Genomic DNA, 15,207 nt, shown 5'->3' with positions numbered 1-15,207 from the left:
CTTAGAATCACAAAAGGCATCTATTAAAATTTTTGTTAGATAGAAAGGGTTTGAAATAAAATTTTACCTTTTCCAAGAAGATATTTACTGCCTAAGAGAGATACATCTGTTGAAATCAGCCCCTGGGTTCCCGCCTCAGGGTCCCTGCCTTTGGCTTGCTGAATGGCCCCAGAAGGTATGAATGAATTGAGGTTCACCACTTGACAACTTCAGCCATGTGTACTTGGGCAAATTCATCTCCCCAAGACTCACTTACTCCACTGTAAAATGGGGGAAATAAGAATACCAACCATCTAGGTTCTTTGGAAGTATTAAATGAGAATGTAAAATTAGCCCCATGCCTACCTAGCACATAGTAAATGCTCACTCACTCTCTGCTGGTGGTTTTTATAACCAGGGATCAGCATCCTCATCTAGAGACCAGGGGAAAATAAGGACAACAAAAATGAGACACAAATTTGTCACACAGTATTTCAGTACAAAGCTGAAGACTAGAAACAAGTCTCCTAATGACCAGAGCAGCCTCTGGGACCACCTCTGATGCTTCTGTAAACAAATGGTTATTTGAGAATAGACAGAAATACATAAACAAGAAAAGTATTGCAAGACTGTATGAAATGTTTCAAACATAAACCACTTATAGAATTAAAGCCCAGCACAGTGTTTTGGGATACACATTATCTTTTTGTTGTTGTTGTTTAGAGATTTTTTTACATTTATTTTTAGAGAAAGAGGAAGGAAAGGAGAAAAAGGAGAGAGACATCAATGCAAGGGAGAAACATCGATTGGTTGCCTCATACGTGCCCTAACCAGGGACCAAACCCACAACCCAGGCATGTGCCCTGACTGGGGGATCAAGCCAGTGACCTTTCGCTTTGCGTGATGACGCCCAATCAAGACATACCAGTCAGGGCAGGACACACATTATCTTGTTCAATCTTCTTGATAACCTGTGAGCAGGTTTAACCATTCCATTTCACAGATGAGAAAACTAAAGCCCAGAAAGGTTCTGTCATTTTCACACGGCTAAAAAAGTAGAGAGCTGCCGATTCTGTTTAGTCAAGGCCCATGCTGGACCCCTCACTGCCCTCAGGAGTCCTGAAGACTCACCTTCCCTCACTGGAACTCTTTCCAGAAGGACAAGATTGATGAGATCTTGCCTGTTGCACCGTAAGGGAGCAAAGAAATGGTATGCACACTGCCCCCTGGTGGCACAGATATATACATACAAACTCAGGGAAGCCGGGTCACTACCGTCTTATTCTACTAAAAGGCGAACCTTTCAGGAGAGGTAGTAGGCTGTGTTTGACAGAATATTGAAAACAAGATTTGAAAGGAAAGAACTTGGAAACAACACCTGGGGGATGAAAGACCCTGAATATCCACAGTTCTGCCTGGAGGGGCAGGGTAATCCCTAGACCTTCTGATTCTTTTCATAAAAATACGAAGGAGCTTGAGCACAGCATCATCAACCTTTGCATACTGTGCTGGACCCTGGAAAATTTGCCTAATAAAATAGTTCAATCAAAGGAAAAAAATCTGTATCCTCAAGACATCCACTATCCCATAATAACAAGAAGGCAGAGAGACACACGACACTCTGATCCAGCCACACCCTTTTGCTCAAAATGCCAAAGGTCTATCTCTGGCCTTTTCACAGCTGTCCCCTCTGGACAGATCACGTTTCCACTAGACACTCACAAGGCTGACTCCCTCATTCGAAACAGGTACCTCACCCAATGTCACCCGGGAGAATGCTACCCTGACCAGAGCATCGAAGACGCCCCGCCCCGCCCCCCACCCTCCCGGCTATGCTCTCCTTCTCTTCTTTGCACTCATATTCTCCACATTCTTTTCTTCTCTCTCACTTAGTCCGTCTCCCTCCTTTACCACGCAGACTCCAAAGACGGGCAGCACACCTGTTCTACACACAGGCACCAGAGCTTCCTCCTTGAACCAAAGGGCACCCTGCCTCTCGGGTGTCTGCTCAGCAGACACTCCACTCAGGCTAAGACCTTCACCTGCCAGCTTAGCCCACGCTTAACTTAATGACCTGGGCAAGAGCCAAGAAGAGAAAAGAAGACAATAGGACAGAATTCCATTGACCTTTTAATGATGCAGGGCCACAAAAGCCCACAAACTTTATGTGGAATAAAAGGTTTACCTCTTCCTCTCTCAAGTGTTTCAGCTTCTGAAGTTTCCGCTTGGCTTTTGAATAGCAGCTTCTTCCCAGTAAATAAGTTAATTATAAACCATAGACCAGAAAAAGGTTTTCTTGGCCACCTGAGTATTGAATAAGCAACAACACTTGCTGTTATAGATACAGACCATGGCTCTGGGAATGCAAAGAAATCAGATCCTAATAAAATAAGGTGTGCAGTTCTGATTTCCTCAACTTCAAACACGAGAGCCCTGATGCGATGGCTCTGGGACAGTCAATCTGCCATATCGCGGCCCCCTCAGTACTCTTATTGTGTTTCTCCACATCTGACTTGGACAATTTCAGTGACTCTAAGGGTCTCTTTCCTATATTATTTACAAATCCACATTGATGTTTTACCGTTTTCTTTTAATTATTGATTTGGGAGAGAGACATCAATATCAGAGAGAAACATCGACTGGCTGCCTCCCTTATGCGCCCCCAACTCACAGCCTAGGCATGTGCCCTCACTGGGAATCAACCCTACCTTTTGGTGCATGGGATGATGCTCCAACTAACTGTGCCATCTACCTGGCCAGGGCTATAAATATTTTTTAATATGATCCATAAGAATGCATTTTACATTGTAGCCCAGTGCTCATGTATCAATAGAACTAAATTTCGCATTCAATACACTCTGATATTTCCTATTATATTCTATTTCAATTTTTAGAAATGATAATCTGACCCACTAAAAATTGGTTTTGCAACCTACTAAATGGGTTTATGACCCACAGTTTAGAAATGTGATTTTAAATCCTCCTAGTACCCACAGTCCATCCTCTCTGGATTGGAACTCAAGCTCCATCTGAGCTGTCTGCACAATCCACAAGAATAAAGAAGAGGTGGCTTTTTTAAAAGGCGTGCATTTAAAAAGAATCCTCTAGCGAAAAAGACGCAAGAGCTACACAGCCCGAAGACCGGGGTGACGACAGGGGAGGGCGAGGCAGAGCAGGGCCGCGCCGCTGGGTCTGCGGAGCCGGGCAGGCCGCCCGAGCACGGCCAGGGAATGGCGACGTGGGGGCGCGTCCTCGGTCGGCCTCCCCAGCATGGGCCCACGGTTTTGTTTAAAGGGGTGCAGTCTCCCAGAATGTCAGACACACTCATGTTCCAACTCATGAAAAACATTCCAAAGAAAAAGCCTTTTCTGTCAACCCTGAGGCTCCCGACTCCTCTGTCTCCTCAGTCACCACGGCGTCATCTTCCTCTTCAAAGACTCTCCCCCACCCAGCCCCTCCCTTCCCTCCATCTCCTCTGGCCTCCAGTCCAGTCCGAGGTGAACGTGGGGAATCCACGCCCTGCACCGCGGCCACACAAGCCAACTCCCCTCACGGCGGCTTCCGCAGCTGTGCCTTCCGTGGCTCTGACCACTTTAAGGATACCTACATTTTTCTGGCTGACCTTCAGAATCTAGAATTTCCATTCCTAGCACATCCTCCCCACAGGCCATGCCCCCCGTCCCCCACACCGGCTGCTCCTCTCCAACAATCTCCATCCACCACACAGCACAGCGCTCCGTCGGGGGAAGGCTGATGGCGCACGTGCCATGAGGTCAACGCTGGGCTCCATGTCTACACACAGCCCCTGGTTCTCACTCTGCCCTTCTAGGGAGGCATCGAGACTGGAGATGGAATGCAGGTGGGCCGGGCAGACCCGCCCCCACCCCACGATGGCCCCGAGGACACCGCTCCAGCGCTCAGCTACACACACACCTGCTTTTCCTGCTTGCCTCCCAAGGGAAGCCACAGACTCGTGGTGAGAGCGAGTCTATAGGGCCATCGACTGGCCACCAGTGGTGAGGACGCTGGAGGAGGTCCCTCGGGGAGAATCCTGGCTGCACAAGCACCAATCAGCAGGTTTGTTTCTTTACATTTGGATGAGGAGGTCTGGATCCCCCTCCAGGGTGCCTTTTGGGGACTAGCTGTGAAAGCTAGTGACAGCAGCAGGTCATGGCTAGGTGTACACAGGGCCCTCACTCCTGGCTCCACTTTTTGCCTTCCTCCTCTTTTCTCTCTATGGCCAGGGTGCCTTACCTGTCTCTGTAGGTCGTCTTTACCCTTCACTAGGACACAGCCAGAAGCAAAAATATCCCATCTTGAGTCTTGCTTATCACCACCTACAATGCTCTCCCTGCCCTGGCGGAGTCACAGCCCCTGCAGGGAAGCACGTGCAAGGCTCACGCTCGGAGGCTGCGCAACCATCTCCTTTCCAGTCACACCTGGAATAGCCATACTTGACTGCAAGTCTGAGCTCCTCCCCACTGTGATTTCCCAGTCTCACCCCCAAGGAAAGGAAAGGGAGCCAGGAAGGCTTAAAGATAGAGAAGGCACCCAAGCAACCGGCCACAAACCCAGCCTACCTTGGTCAGATCCATTCCAAGTTTCAGCTGTGAAATGAGATGAAGAATTACACTACGCTGATCTTCCATGACGCCCAGTTCGGTCTCTTCCTTATCTTCAGTGTCACTTTTTTCATCTTCGGACAGAACCAATTCAGGGCCTGAGTTTGGCTAAAGAAAGATTATTGATAAAAATCACCAGCTCGTCCAGCAGGAGTTAGAAGCACAGCACGTGAACCCATGCCCAAACCTGCCCCAGAAAAAGTTTCTCTATAAACCAGCTCTACTGGGCACAGGGTGGAGGGTGACCTCTTTGGGGGTGCAGGTCATCTTTAGCTACTGCGCATACCCTCTGATCTTCCCATTACCCACCATTAGTAAGCCGTCTAGCTTAAGGGCTTTCTCTATCAAAAAATGTTTCTTGCCCTTTAAGGAACTCACTCTCACATACAGGGATGAGCCCGCTTAATCCTGACTATTCCTCTCAAACAATATTCTCTTATTAGCCTGCACAACCCAGGAGACTTTATATCTAATATAAATTTTTCTGTTTTTAAGTAAAAGTCTTAACCCAGAGAGTGACTGAAATTACCTCATTTATGTAAGGAAAATTTACTCAGACTCTTTCTACTATTCCACATCAATTAATATCACTATAAGAAATGTAAAAAAAAAATGGCTCAGAGCTGGCATTAATTCAGGGTGAGAGACAAAAATGAAAATGTAAAGAAAAACTCTTGACATTTTACAATAATGCTGAGATACATGCTGGCCAACAGGCCCTGTTTCCTCAATGCAAGTTTATTAATTCAACTGCTTGTTCCATTTTTCCAATGACATAAAAAAAAATAGGCAAGATAATAAACAAAATGTGCAAAAGGAATGACCGCGCATAAAATTTTTCAACACCCAAGAATCAAGAACACTGGCTACTATGTAACGTACCCTCGAAATTCTGATGAAAAAAGTAACCCCATTCCACCATACTACATTTATGTATGCTCTTACGGCACTCGTTTGTATGCAAGCAACAACACCCTGCATAAAACATTCTACAATCGCTTCTCATTATCAATGACAGGTCAGACACAGTGAATTCAATATACAGAAATGCAGGAGCTCATGGGTATTAAATAGTAAAGGATACAGACTAGCCCACATGGCCATGCAAAAACTAACGACTTATATAAACTTCATTAGACAGAATCATCTCATTTTATTTAAAGGCATTTCCAACAGACAAAGGCGATCTCAGTGACTGGGGTGGCCGTAAGCGCCTGGCCCAGCGTACACATTCCGGACACTCCTCACCAGCTCTCCAGAGAGGAGATACGGTGCTTCCCCCCCGGCCCCGGGGTAGGCATGTTTAAAACTGGAAGTGAAACAGATATTTTCCATAGACATACTTCTCAGATCTTTCTCAAGTCTTCTCTGAGTAGCCCCAATTCTGGGTAAACTGTGGGAAGCCTCAGCGATGCCCACAGGCCCTTCCCCCAGCCAGGAGCTCAGTTCTCTCCAGGGTGGGCCTCGCCCTCTGGCCTCCTCGCTAAGTGTGTTAGCTGACGTCATCAACAAGCGGCTTTGCTTGTAGAATATACTGAACTGAGGGCACTGGACTCCATCCTGGTTCAGAGGAGACTCATGGAGGATGTGTGGGGGCTCTGGGCTGCCCTGATTCTATGCTAGGAAGTCAGAGAACTCCAACAACATCCCTTCAGTGGCAAAGGTGCTGCTGTTCCTACTTCTGTGGTGAGCTGGTGGGTGGTAATTTCTATCAACAGACTTCCCCTCAACCCAAAGCAGCTGGCACAGGAGAGCACAAGGCCCAGGTATCTTGTTTTGGGAGGAAAAAGGAAAATCGAAAACAAATCAAGGTCCCTTGCACCCAAGGGTTTGTGGGTAGCGTGCAAAGTCCTTAAACGTCTCAATGAGAAAGGTAGTTACATTCCGAGTGCAATATTTCTGCCTGAAATCAGTTGTTTTCACAAAGTACTGGTGGCAAACTAAAACAAATCAATAGCTCAAGTGAGGCAGTCATAAGCTTTCTGAAGCAAAGAATGATCCTCCTGAAATGTGATTTCCCATTTGCTTACAAACCAGTGCACAGGAAATCACCATCCTGCCCACTCACTGCCACTCTCAGTGCTATGTGTTTGCAGACCACCTGGGACCAACCACCTCCTTCTGCTGTTCTGCCTTACTTGTAAATTAAGCCTGGCTAGTCCCTGATTCTAGAAACCAGGCAGCCTTCAGCAAGATCCTGCAACGTGAGCCTAAGAACATACATCAACGCGCATGCAAACCTCTCCAGCTCTTCCCACTTCAATCAACGGCACATTTCCTCTGCCTGCTGTGACTCTGAGACACTGGCTCCGGCGGAGAGAGCTGAGGCTGGTACACGGGCCCCAGAGGCTGACTCACTCCAGGTGACTTGTGGCCAGAGGGCCTGAGGAACCCGAAGTCCTGCCAAGGGAAGAAAGGCCACGGGGAGCCCGACACACATCCACCACATTGGCTCAGGTTCTTAGCAAACTGCACCCTAAGCTTAAACAAGAATTGGCAATATTTCTGTCTCCCACAGCTTCCGAGAACCTGCCCTTTCTCTTGCAGCATGATTTGCAAAAAAAATCTCCTACCCAACCTCAAGTAAATAATCAGGTGTTTTTTTGTTTGTTTTTTTAAAGCTGGTTTCATTCATCACATTGTTAGTGAACATCATAGAGAATACCCACAATTCCACCCACTCTGGAGCTCAATCAGTCCACCTGAAGGAAGGTGAGACCACCCTCGGCTTTGGGCCCAAACATGAAGGTAGCATGTGGCTAGAACGGTGGGACTATTCAACAGGGGAACTCAGTTTGAATGGTATCAACTGGCAACGTAAATACAAATATGTCAACATCCACAAAGCAGGCAATCCACCCGTTAGCAGGCAATGCAAGACAAGGAGGGTTTGAAGAGCCAGGGTCTGAAGGAGTTTTGCAGGCAGAGAGCCTTCTGCCCTTTTGGGGTGAAGGATGTGTTGATGGTGCTACTCTGATGAAAATCCAAAACGGCGCTAATGGTCCCTGGCTCTAGCTCTCTTCTCCATCATCAGGCCCATGTGCTCTCCTTCTCACCGAGTCCTGCTTCTGTCCCGGGGGCCCCTGCAAGCCCCTACCCTCTGGTTCCTGGGGACTTCTGCTTATAAAGCAATGACAACTGCCTCGAGGTGGTCAAAGGTGGCAGGACAGTTCCCCCAACTCAGAAGAAAACTGAAAATGAGAAATGGTTTTATAATGCTGAGGAAGTTCTTAAGACTTAAGCAGAATTTTAAATCCCCCATCCCCCAGAGATCTTTGCAAATGAGCCAGCCCAGCCATAAAAATGTACACAAACTTGAAGATAAAATAGAATTGAAATGTGTTTTAAAGAGAAGCAGGCTTTAGAATGAGGTTTTTAATAAAAACAAAAATTATGACTCAATATTTCTACCACGTGAACACCTCAGAGCATCTGGTGCTACAAAAATCAAGTGACTCATTGTGCCTATTAGCAAACAGGGGTAAGGACAAGCAAATCTGATCAACAGGAAAAAGCCACATGGCAGGCTGGAGTTTGGAGACAACAACTCCTTGGTAGCTTAACAATGACCCGTGCCCAGAACAAGGGTTCATAATGCAGGCTCTATGGACACTCAAGATATCTACCACTACCCTTGATATTTTATATGAAAATTGCGGCATTTTTCTGGAGAGAAGGGGCCCATGCTGACCTTGGATTCTTAGAAAGGTGTCTGCCCCTGGGCTGACCTCAGAGCCTCACAAGAACCAATGGGTCTGAGATCATGAAAGAGAAAGAGAGAGAGAGAGAGAGAGAGACCCACAGGGTGGGAAGCGGTCTAACCAGACAGTCCCAGCGTCTGCAGGCGTGCCCCTGCCTCTAACCGCACCTCTACTGCCCATCCGGTCGCCAGCAGCACATCCACGAGACAATGGTGAAGCCCAGGCCAGAAGCAAAACCGTGACTTGTGTTCAACAGTCTTCTCAAGGGGGAGGCCAACGTGGAGGAAACACTGAACTTTGCATCCGTCTCTTCTTTTTAACAAAAACCTAATTCTTTTATACAAATGTAAATTCCAAGCCAGGCTGCCATTCCAATCTATTTTTATTCAACACATATATGTAACTTAACTATGATTTAGTCAGTTCCAGGAAAATCCACGAGACAGACATTTTTCTTCAGAGTCCATTCATTTCCCTACCGCGGGCCTCACCCCACTCCATGCCCCCCAATCTACCCCCTTTCCTGAGCCTCACTCTTGTTTTCCTTTCCTCTGTGTACGCAGTCCATCCTTCTTTGTTCACAAGGATCTTCTCTTCTTTCCTAACCAAGATCTGGCCCTCAGAGACCTGGGGCCACTATAAGCAGTTTGACCGACTAACATCCTCTTTACTTGTAAATCCCTATTAACCTAGTGTCTTAACGCAAAGGGCTGAATCTTCAGATTTGAGCCAATTTGAAAGAGGCCTGGGGGCTGCATAACCAACCTCTGAAGAAGCCCTCTTCCTGTTGAACCAGGAGCCAGCCCATGCCAGAGCCCACATACCACAGACATGGAGGTGTGAGGGATCTACAAAGAGTAAGTGGGCTCCTACGGCCATCTTCTGCCCAAGTCAGTAAGGGTCAACAGAAAAATAGAACCCTCTGAGTTCAAGTGATCTGTCACTATCCTGAAAACCTACCTGATCAAGGACAGAAAAGAAAGCCACCTTGAGCAAGAATATCAGATTCTCTTCCAGTGGTGAGCAGATCACAGCGCAATCATTTTAAAGCCTGGCATTGCTCCCCATACTCTGTTACCCTGGCACCTGGCACTGAGTCATACCAGAGAGTCTTGGTATCAAATGACAAGAAACAAACATTGTCCAGATATTGTCTTTATGGGAAAATGGGGAAACCTAGCCATGTCAAGAATACCTGGTATTCTGAGGATAACAGAAATGTGGGCAGTGGAGAAGACCCAAAGCACCACCGTTGATATCCTCAAATGAGAGAAACATCATGACATACAGCCGGGCGAAGGAGTAACCAGGGAATGTGTATCCACCTATGTAACTTATTCTCAATTCCACAACTACAAAGAACATGCAATAACATGCAGCAATGGCCATCTCTGTTCATGAGGGGATAAGAGTCAACAGAAGAAGTTGTCTGGCCTGATGGCTCACTTGGTTGGGGCACTGTTCTGACCCACCAAGGTTGTGGGTTCGATCCCTGGTCAGGGCACATAGAAGAAGCAACCAATGAATGCAACCAATGATGGTTCTCTTTAGAGCGTGCTCTCTAAAATTAAAAAAAAAAAAAAAAAAAAAGGTCAACAGAAAGTTAGCTTGCCAGAAAATGAGAGGTTCTAGAAAAAAAATGGGATATGAAGTTGAAACACGGATAAAGGTTAGGGGGCCAGAGAGACTGAAAGAGTAGGTAAGTGAAAGATAAAGAGGATGAATAAAGAAACACAGTGAATACTGGAAGAGAAGCAAAGGGTCTGAGTGTTTAAGAGGTACAAGTGCCCAGGGGTCAACTATTGAACCAATAGTTTTTCGGTTTTAACAATACTGGTGTTACTGTTGTTGACTACATTCGTGGAATCCATAAAACCAAGGATTTAGTCCCTGTTACGTCTTGTCATACTCATACTTTTTCATTTCAATATTCACAGCACATTTAACCACATTATCACAATCATTACTTGATCCTCAGAGTGAATCTTCATATTAGTCATATTTTACATCCTAAGAAGCCCCATCTAACAACCCAAGGTCATGAAAATTGGCGTAGCTGCACTCAAAGATCCAGTCAGCTCATACACAACTCGGTAACATCGGCTTAGCCTAGGGTGTGCAAAGATGGCCAGCAGTCTGGCAAATTTCACTTGGCATTTTTGTCCCTCATTCCCCAATAAGAAATTTTTAACACATGACTATCAAGCGCAGGGCACTCCCTCGCACATGCTGGGGAAAATTGTTCCCCCTGAGGACACACACAGACATAAAGTTTGTTATATGAATGTCAAGTGGCTGCTCCTGATGACCTACTGTCCTTCCCACACTTTGCACAGGTGGGATTTCTCCTCCAGAACAATCTCTTTTGTGCCTGCCTCTAACTCCCCCAAAGGAGGCCATCTGTGCTGGGCAGAGTGTCTCTCAGTTGACTGGTTGATGCTCTTTTCTGATCAGAAGTCATACCAAAGAGCTTGTTGTTGGACACACGTCTTCAGATGGTGTCTTGTCTAGCTGATGCCCCTTGGCCCTGATGCGGGGTTGCTGTCGATGGCTTCTCATATGTGCTGTCTTCTACATGTCCAAAACCAAGTGGCCAATTGCGCCTTGAAGGCCACCACCCTATTGAAGTGACCTTGTCTTGCCATTTGGAGGTAGGTACAATGAGGCCACTATGGGTGGGACCCGATGGAGTGGTTGTCTCTTATCCTTAACAGGTTCAAGAACAAACATGTCCATACGGCAGGCTGGTCCGAGCTGCCATTTGGGAGAGGCTGAGTTGGTCGCCACTGACACCGCCATCCTTCCGCTGCCTCCCAGTGGACGCGCTGGCTTCCTTGCTCTAACCACACATACACACACACTTGCCACACTTGGCTCTCATAGACTGGAATGACAGATGCTCTTCCTGAGCAAAGGGGACGACCTGCAGAAAAGTTAATTTTAAATAAAACACACCCTGGCGGGTAGAAGGAAGTCACGGCTGGGGAGGGAAGAAAACGTGGGGACATTCATCATCAGCCAAGATAATCGGGAATAATTACACCAAGAGGATTCAGCAGGGGTTCTTTTAAAAACATTCAAGGGGAGCATTCACAGGAAGCAGCAGCATCTGTCCTTTCCTGATTTCCACGTGTCTGCCTGGAAACCATTTTTAAATGAAAGCAAGCAACAAAGGGGATTGAGAAGAAGCAAAGAAAATCTAAAGAGAGTACAAAAAAAGGAAAAGCAAGCAGCAGCAGCCAATGCAGTTGTGGCTTCTGAGACAGACTGGTGAGGGTCCTAGCCACCCGCATGCAGGACTCAAGGCCACAAAGCACACGGTTAAGTTCCTTTAGCATCAGCCTGCAGCCAGGAATACGGGGAAGGCACAAACACGTGGGTCTATGTGCCAAGCGCTGTGTCAGACACTCTATGACATTATCTCAATTAGCAAGAGTCTAGCACTTGCAAACCAAACCCAGCCCTGAGTTAACAGCCTGGCGGGGGCTCAGCAACGCCTCCGCAAGTGAGGCTGCGTGCGGTGGGGGGACCCGGTCACCGCAGCCCTCATTCTGGGCGTCGCACAAGCAGGATGGGTCCCGTCCCCAAACTCACAGGAAGCCTGTTAGCACAGGGGCAAAAGTCACGAGAAGGAACAGAGCGAGGCCACAAAAAAACAGAGAACGCAACCCCCAGAGCTTCGGGAGGCAGCAAGACAGACAGGGAGAGCTCTGAGCTTTGGCCGCAGAGAGACGGCCCTGGCTAGAAACCCTGAATCCACAGCCTCCCCCGTGTCAGGCTCAGTCTCCCGCTCTACAAAATGGAGGCGGTCCCCCCCACAGCTCAGGGGGCCGTTGAGAGGCCTGAGGAAGACAAAGCCCCGAGCCCAGTGCTGCGCACAGAGGAAATGCTTAGTAGATGGCTGCTGCTCTTGTGGGGCCGGGCTTTCACACTGGGTACACAGTGGTACCCGTGGGCATGTTCAGCTAGAAATCATCGCTCAAGCACCCGCCACCTCCTCCCATGCCCTTCTCTCCTCTCCGGCAGCACCCCCTCGGGAACTGTACGATGCGGCCCAAGCTCCTTTCCCAGTCCCCCAGCAAGGGCAACACTGAGGGTCTGCAGCCACGAAGGTCCAGGCCCCCAAATAGCCCTTACCCTTGACCTTGAGGTCCTGGGTCTGTGGCTGCACCAGAAAGGGATTCATAGAAATTTCCCCAAAAAATCTCAGCCAAGTGTCACATGCAGAACCACAAGAGACAAACACGAAGAGCGAGGACAGTGAATGGGAAAGACAGGCCATCAATAGGCCCCGGGAGACCAGCTCTAGTCCAGAGTAACAGAGCGGCAGGCCCGCCATCCATGGCTGCCCATGTTCTCCGCAAGGCCCAGGAAAGGTAGACAAGAAACTCCTCCATGACCCGCCCCAGCCCTCCTGGCCTCTGGTAAGAGGGAAAACAAAGTTTTAAGACATGAAAGATCCCCCTCCCTGGGGTGGGCTGAGTGGCGAGCAGGCAGCAGGCCTGAGAGCGCTACCATCACTCCAGCCGCCCTGATCTCCCATAAGTAGCCAAGCGCCACAGCAGACATTAGGTATGCAAGGACGTTTAAGGGCCTCTCTGCATTCAACACTCTAGCCGTCTGTGGAGTCGAGTGCCCGGGTGTGTCTTTTTCCCCAGCCCTGGGTGGAACAGGTAAGTCCCAACGCATCATTTGAGACAGCTGAACCACACTGGGCAGGGAGCCACCTCCATCCTAACGAAGGGTCCCACATGCTCTGTGCACACCCAATCTGGCACTTTTTGAATTGTGCTGATGCAATTGCACATCTGCTTTCCCGTTGGAGCAGGAATGCCAAGTCTCTTTTGTAGGGGAACATGGATTATCTGGGCTGGCTCCTCGGGGCTCTGCGCGGACGTGGACTTAGAAGTCACCTCCAGGATCCGGGAGAAGGACTGCTACGCACAGCGGAGGCTGTATGGCTGTCAGTTCACCCTCATCAGAACTCCCTGAGGGCAGGGATCCGGCCTAATTCAGGTTTTTATTTCTAGAATCCCAATATACTGGCTGGTATTTTATAATTGGTGCCCAATTTAAAAATTTTAAGAAATGAATGATTAAAACTAAAGAAAAATGTGGGGGGAAACATGAGTGCACAAGGACAAAATCCAGATTCCAAATGAAAAGGACGGCCAGTGACAAAAGACCACATCGGTATGACTCCACTCATATGAGACAGCCAAGGCAGGCGCATCTAGAGAGACAGAAAGTGTTTGCCAGGGGCTGAAAGGAAGGGTGGGACAGGGGGTGGCAGCTAAAGGGTATCCTCCTTTCCGAGGTGATGAAAATGGTCTAAAATTGCGGTGGTGGTGCTGGTGGTGGCACGTATCAGCGAAGGGACTAAAATCCACGGAAGGGTACACTTTAAATGGGTTAATGTTGTGGCACATGACTTATCTCTCAATAGAGCTGTTACTTAAAAACTAAAATAGAAAAATAAAAAAGACCAAGGATGCAACAGCAAACAAGGAGAGCAGGACGGGCATGGCCTGGTGACCAGACGGGCCGGCAATGAGTCAGACCCTGGGCTGCGTCTCCCCACAGCGCAGCCCGAGAAAGGAGGGGCCGCTCCAACCGGAGGAGTGATGGGATGATGAGGGAAGTCTGGCTGAGGCCAGACAGTGCGTGGCTTTGACCTTATGACCAGACACGCTCCCTTGGAGAGTGCATCCGATGCCAGGGCTTTAAAACTTTTATTTTCTTACTTATGACTTCTAAATTTATATCTCAAGTTCAGCCTTCTCTCCTGAACTCCAGCTTTGTGTCTCCAACTCCCTAGTCACCATGTCTCCCTGAGGTATCTGTGGCAGGCAGACTAACAACTGCCCAGCAATGCCCTCGCCCCTGGAACCTGGGAACATGCCACTTTACAGGAAGCAAGAGGCTTTACAGATGTGATTCAGTTCAGAGCCTTGAGAGGGGGAGAAGAGGATCTAGATTATTCAGATGGACCCAACATAACCACATACGTCTCTCCAATCAGAGCGTCTTTCCTGGCTGTAGTCAGAAGGAGATGCAACTATGCAAGTATCATCAGGGAGATGCAACATTGCCGGCTTTAAAGATGGAGGAAGGGGCCACAAGCCAAGGAAAGCACGAAGCCTCTAGAATCCAGAAATGGCAAGGGTACAAATTCTCCGGGTACAAAAAAAAGCACGAGGGCCTCCCAGAAGGGACAGAGCCCTGCCAGACCTTGATTGTAGTCCGGTGAGACCTGTATCAGACATCTGATCTACAGAGCTGTTAGATAACAAACATGTGTTGTTTTAAACCAATAAGCCTGTGATAGTTTGTTATAGCAGCAATAGAAGGCTAACATATCATCTAATAAGAATGTCAAACTTTGTATATCCAAACCAGACCTTTCGATTCATGCCTCCGACATGTTATCCTCCCCCCTCGGTGAATGACAACTTCATTTATCCAGTCGGTCATCCAAAAGCCTTGGCGCCCCACCGATGCTACCCTCTTGCTCACGCTCTACCCCACATCACACCCGTCAGCAAATGCTGCAAATTGTGTTCAGATCTGAATGCTCCACCACCCTGGCAGGCACAAGCCGCTGTCCTCTCCCACTTAATGTCTGCAACAGCCTCCCAGTTAGTCTCCCTTGACCCCCTCCTCTACTATCTATATCTCCTCACAGCAGCCAGAAAGCATCTAGAATCATAAAGCAGCCTGTGAAACTTCTATGCCCAAACCTCCCCTCCCCTCCTCTCAGATCCGCACACACTTTAAAAGGGTCCCACCAGCATCCCGGCTTGTCTGTTTTGCCCACATCCTTTCAGCCATCCAGACTCAAGGCCTGCAGACTGGCTGACACCCCCCCAGGACCCCCACCTGGTCCACACACCCCTGCCTCTCCT

The 15,207-nt window shown here is 48.2% G+C and overlaps 1 protein-coding gene across 1 annotated transcript in view; it reads right to left on the bottom strand.

Moving 5' to 3' along the window:
- The window catches only part of OSBPL10 (oxysterol binding protein like 10), a 244,442-nt gene that overhangs the window by 29,579 nt on the left and 199,656 nt on the right, over positions 1-15,207 (bottom strand). Inside the window, exon 7 of the mRNA XM_054595865.1 lies at positions 4,560-4,709. Within this exon, the coding sequence (XP_054451840.1) occupies positions 4,560-4,709 (150 nt within the window). The remainder of the gene's footprint in view (positions 1-4,559; positions 4,710-15,207) is intronic.

Source organism: Pteronotus mesoamericanus, unplaced genomic scaffold (genome assembly GCF_021234165.1).
Source record: "Pteronotus mesoamericanus isolate MK-2021 breed Mesoamerican mustached bat unplaced genomic scaffold, CSHL_Meso_final scaffold_54, whole genome shotgun sequence".
Lineage (NCBI taxonomy): Eukaryota > Metazoa > Chordata > Mammalia > Chiroptera > Mormoopidae > Pteronotus > Pteronotus mesoamericanus.
The sequence above is the reverse complement of the archived record's forward strand: the minus strand, read 5'-3'. Positions and strand labels throughout refer to the sequence as shown.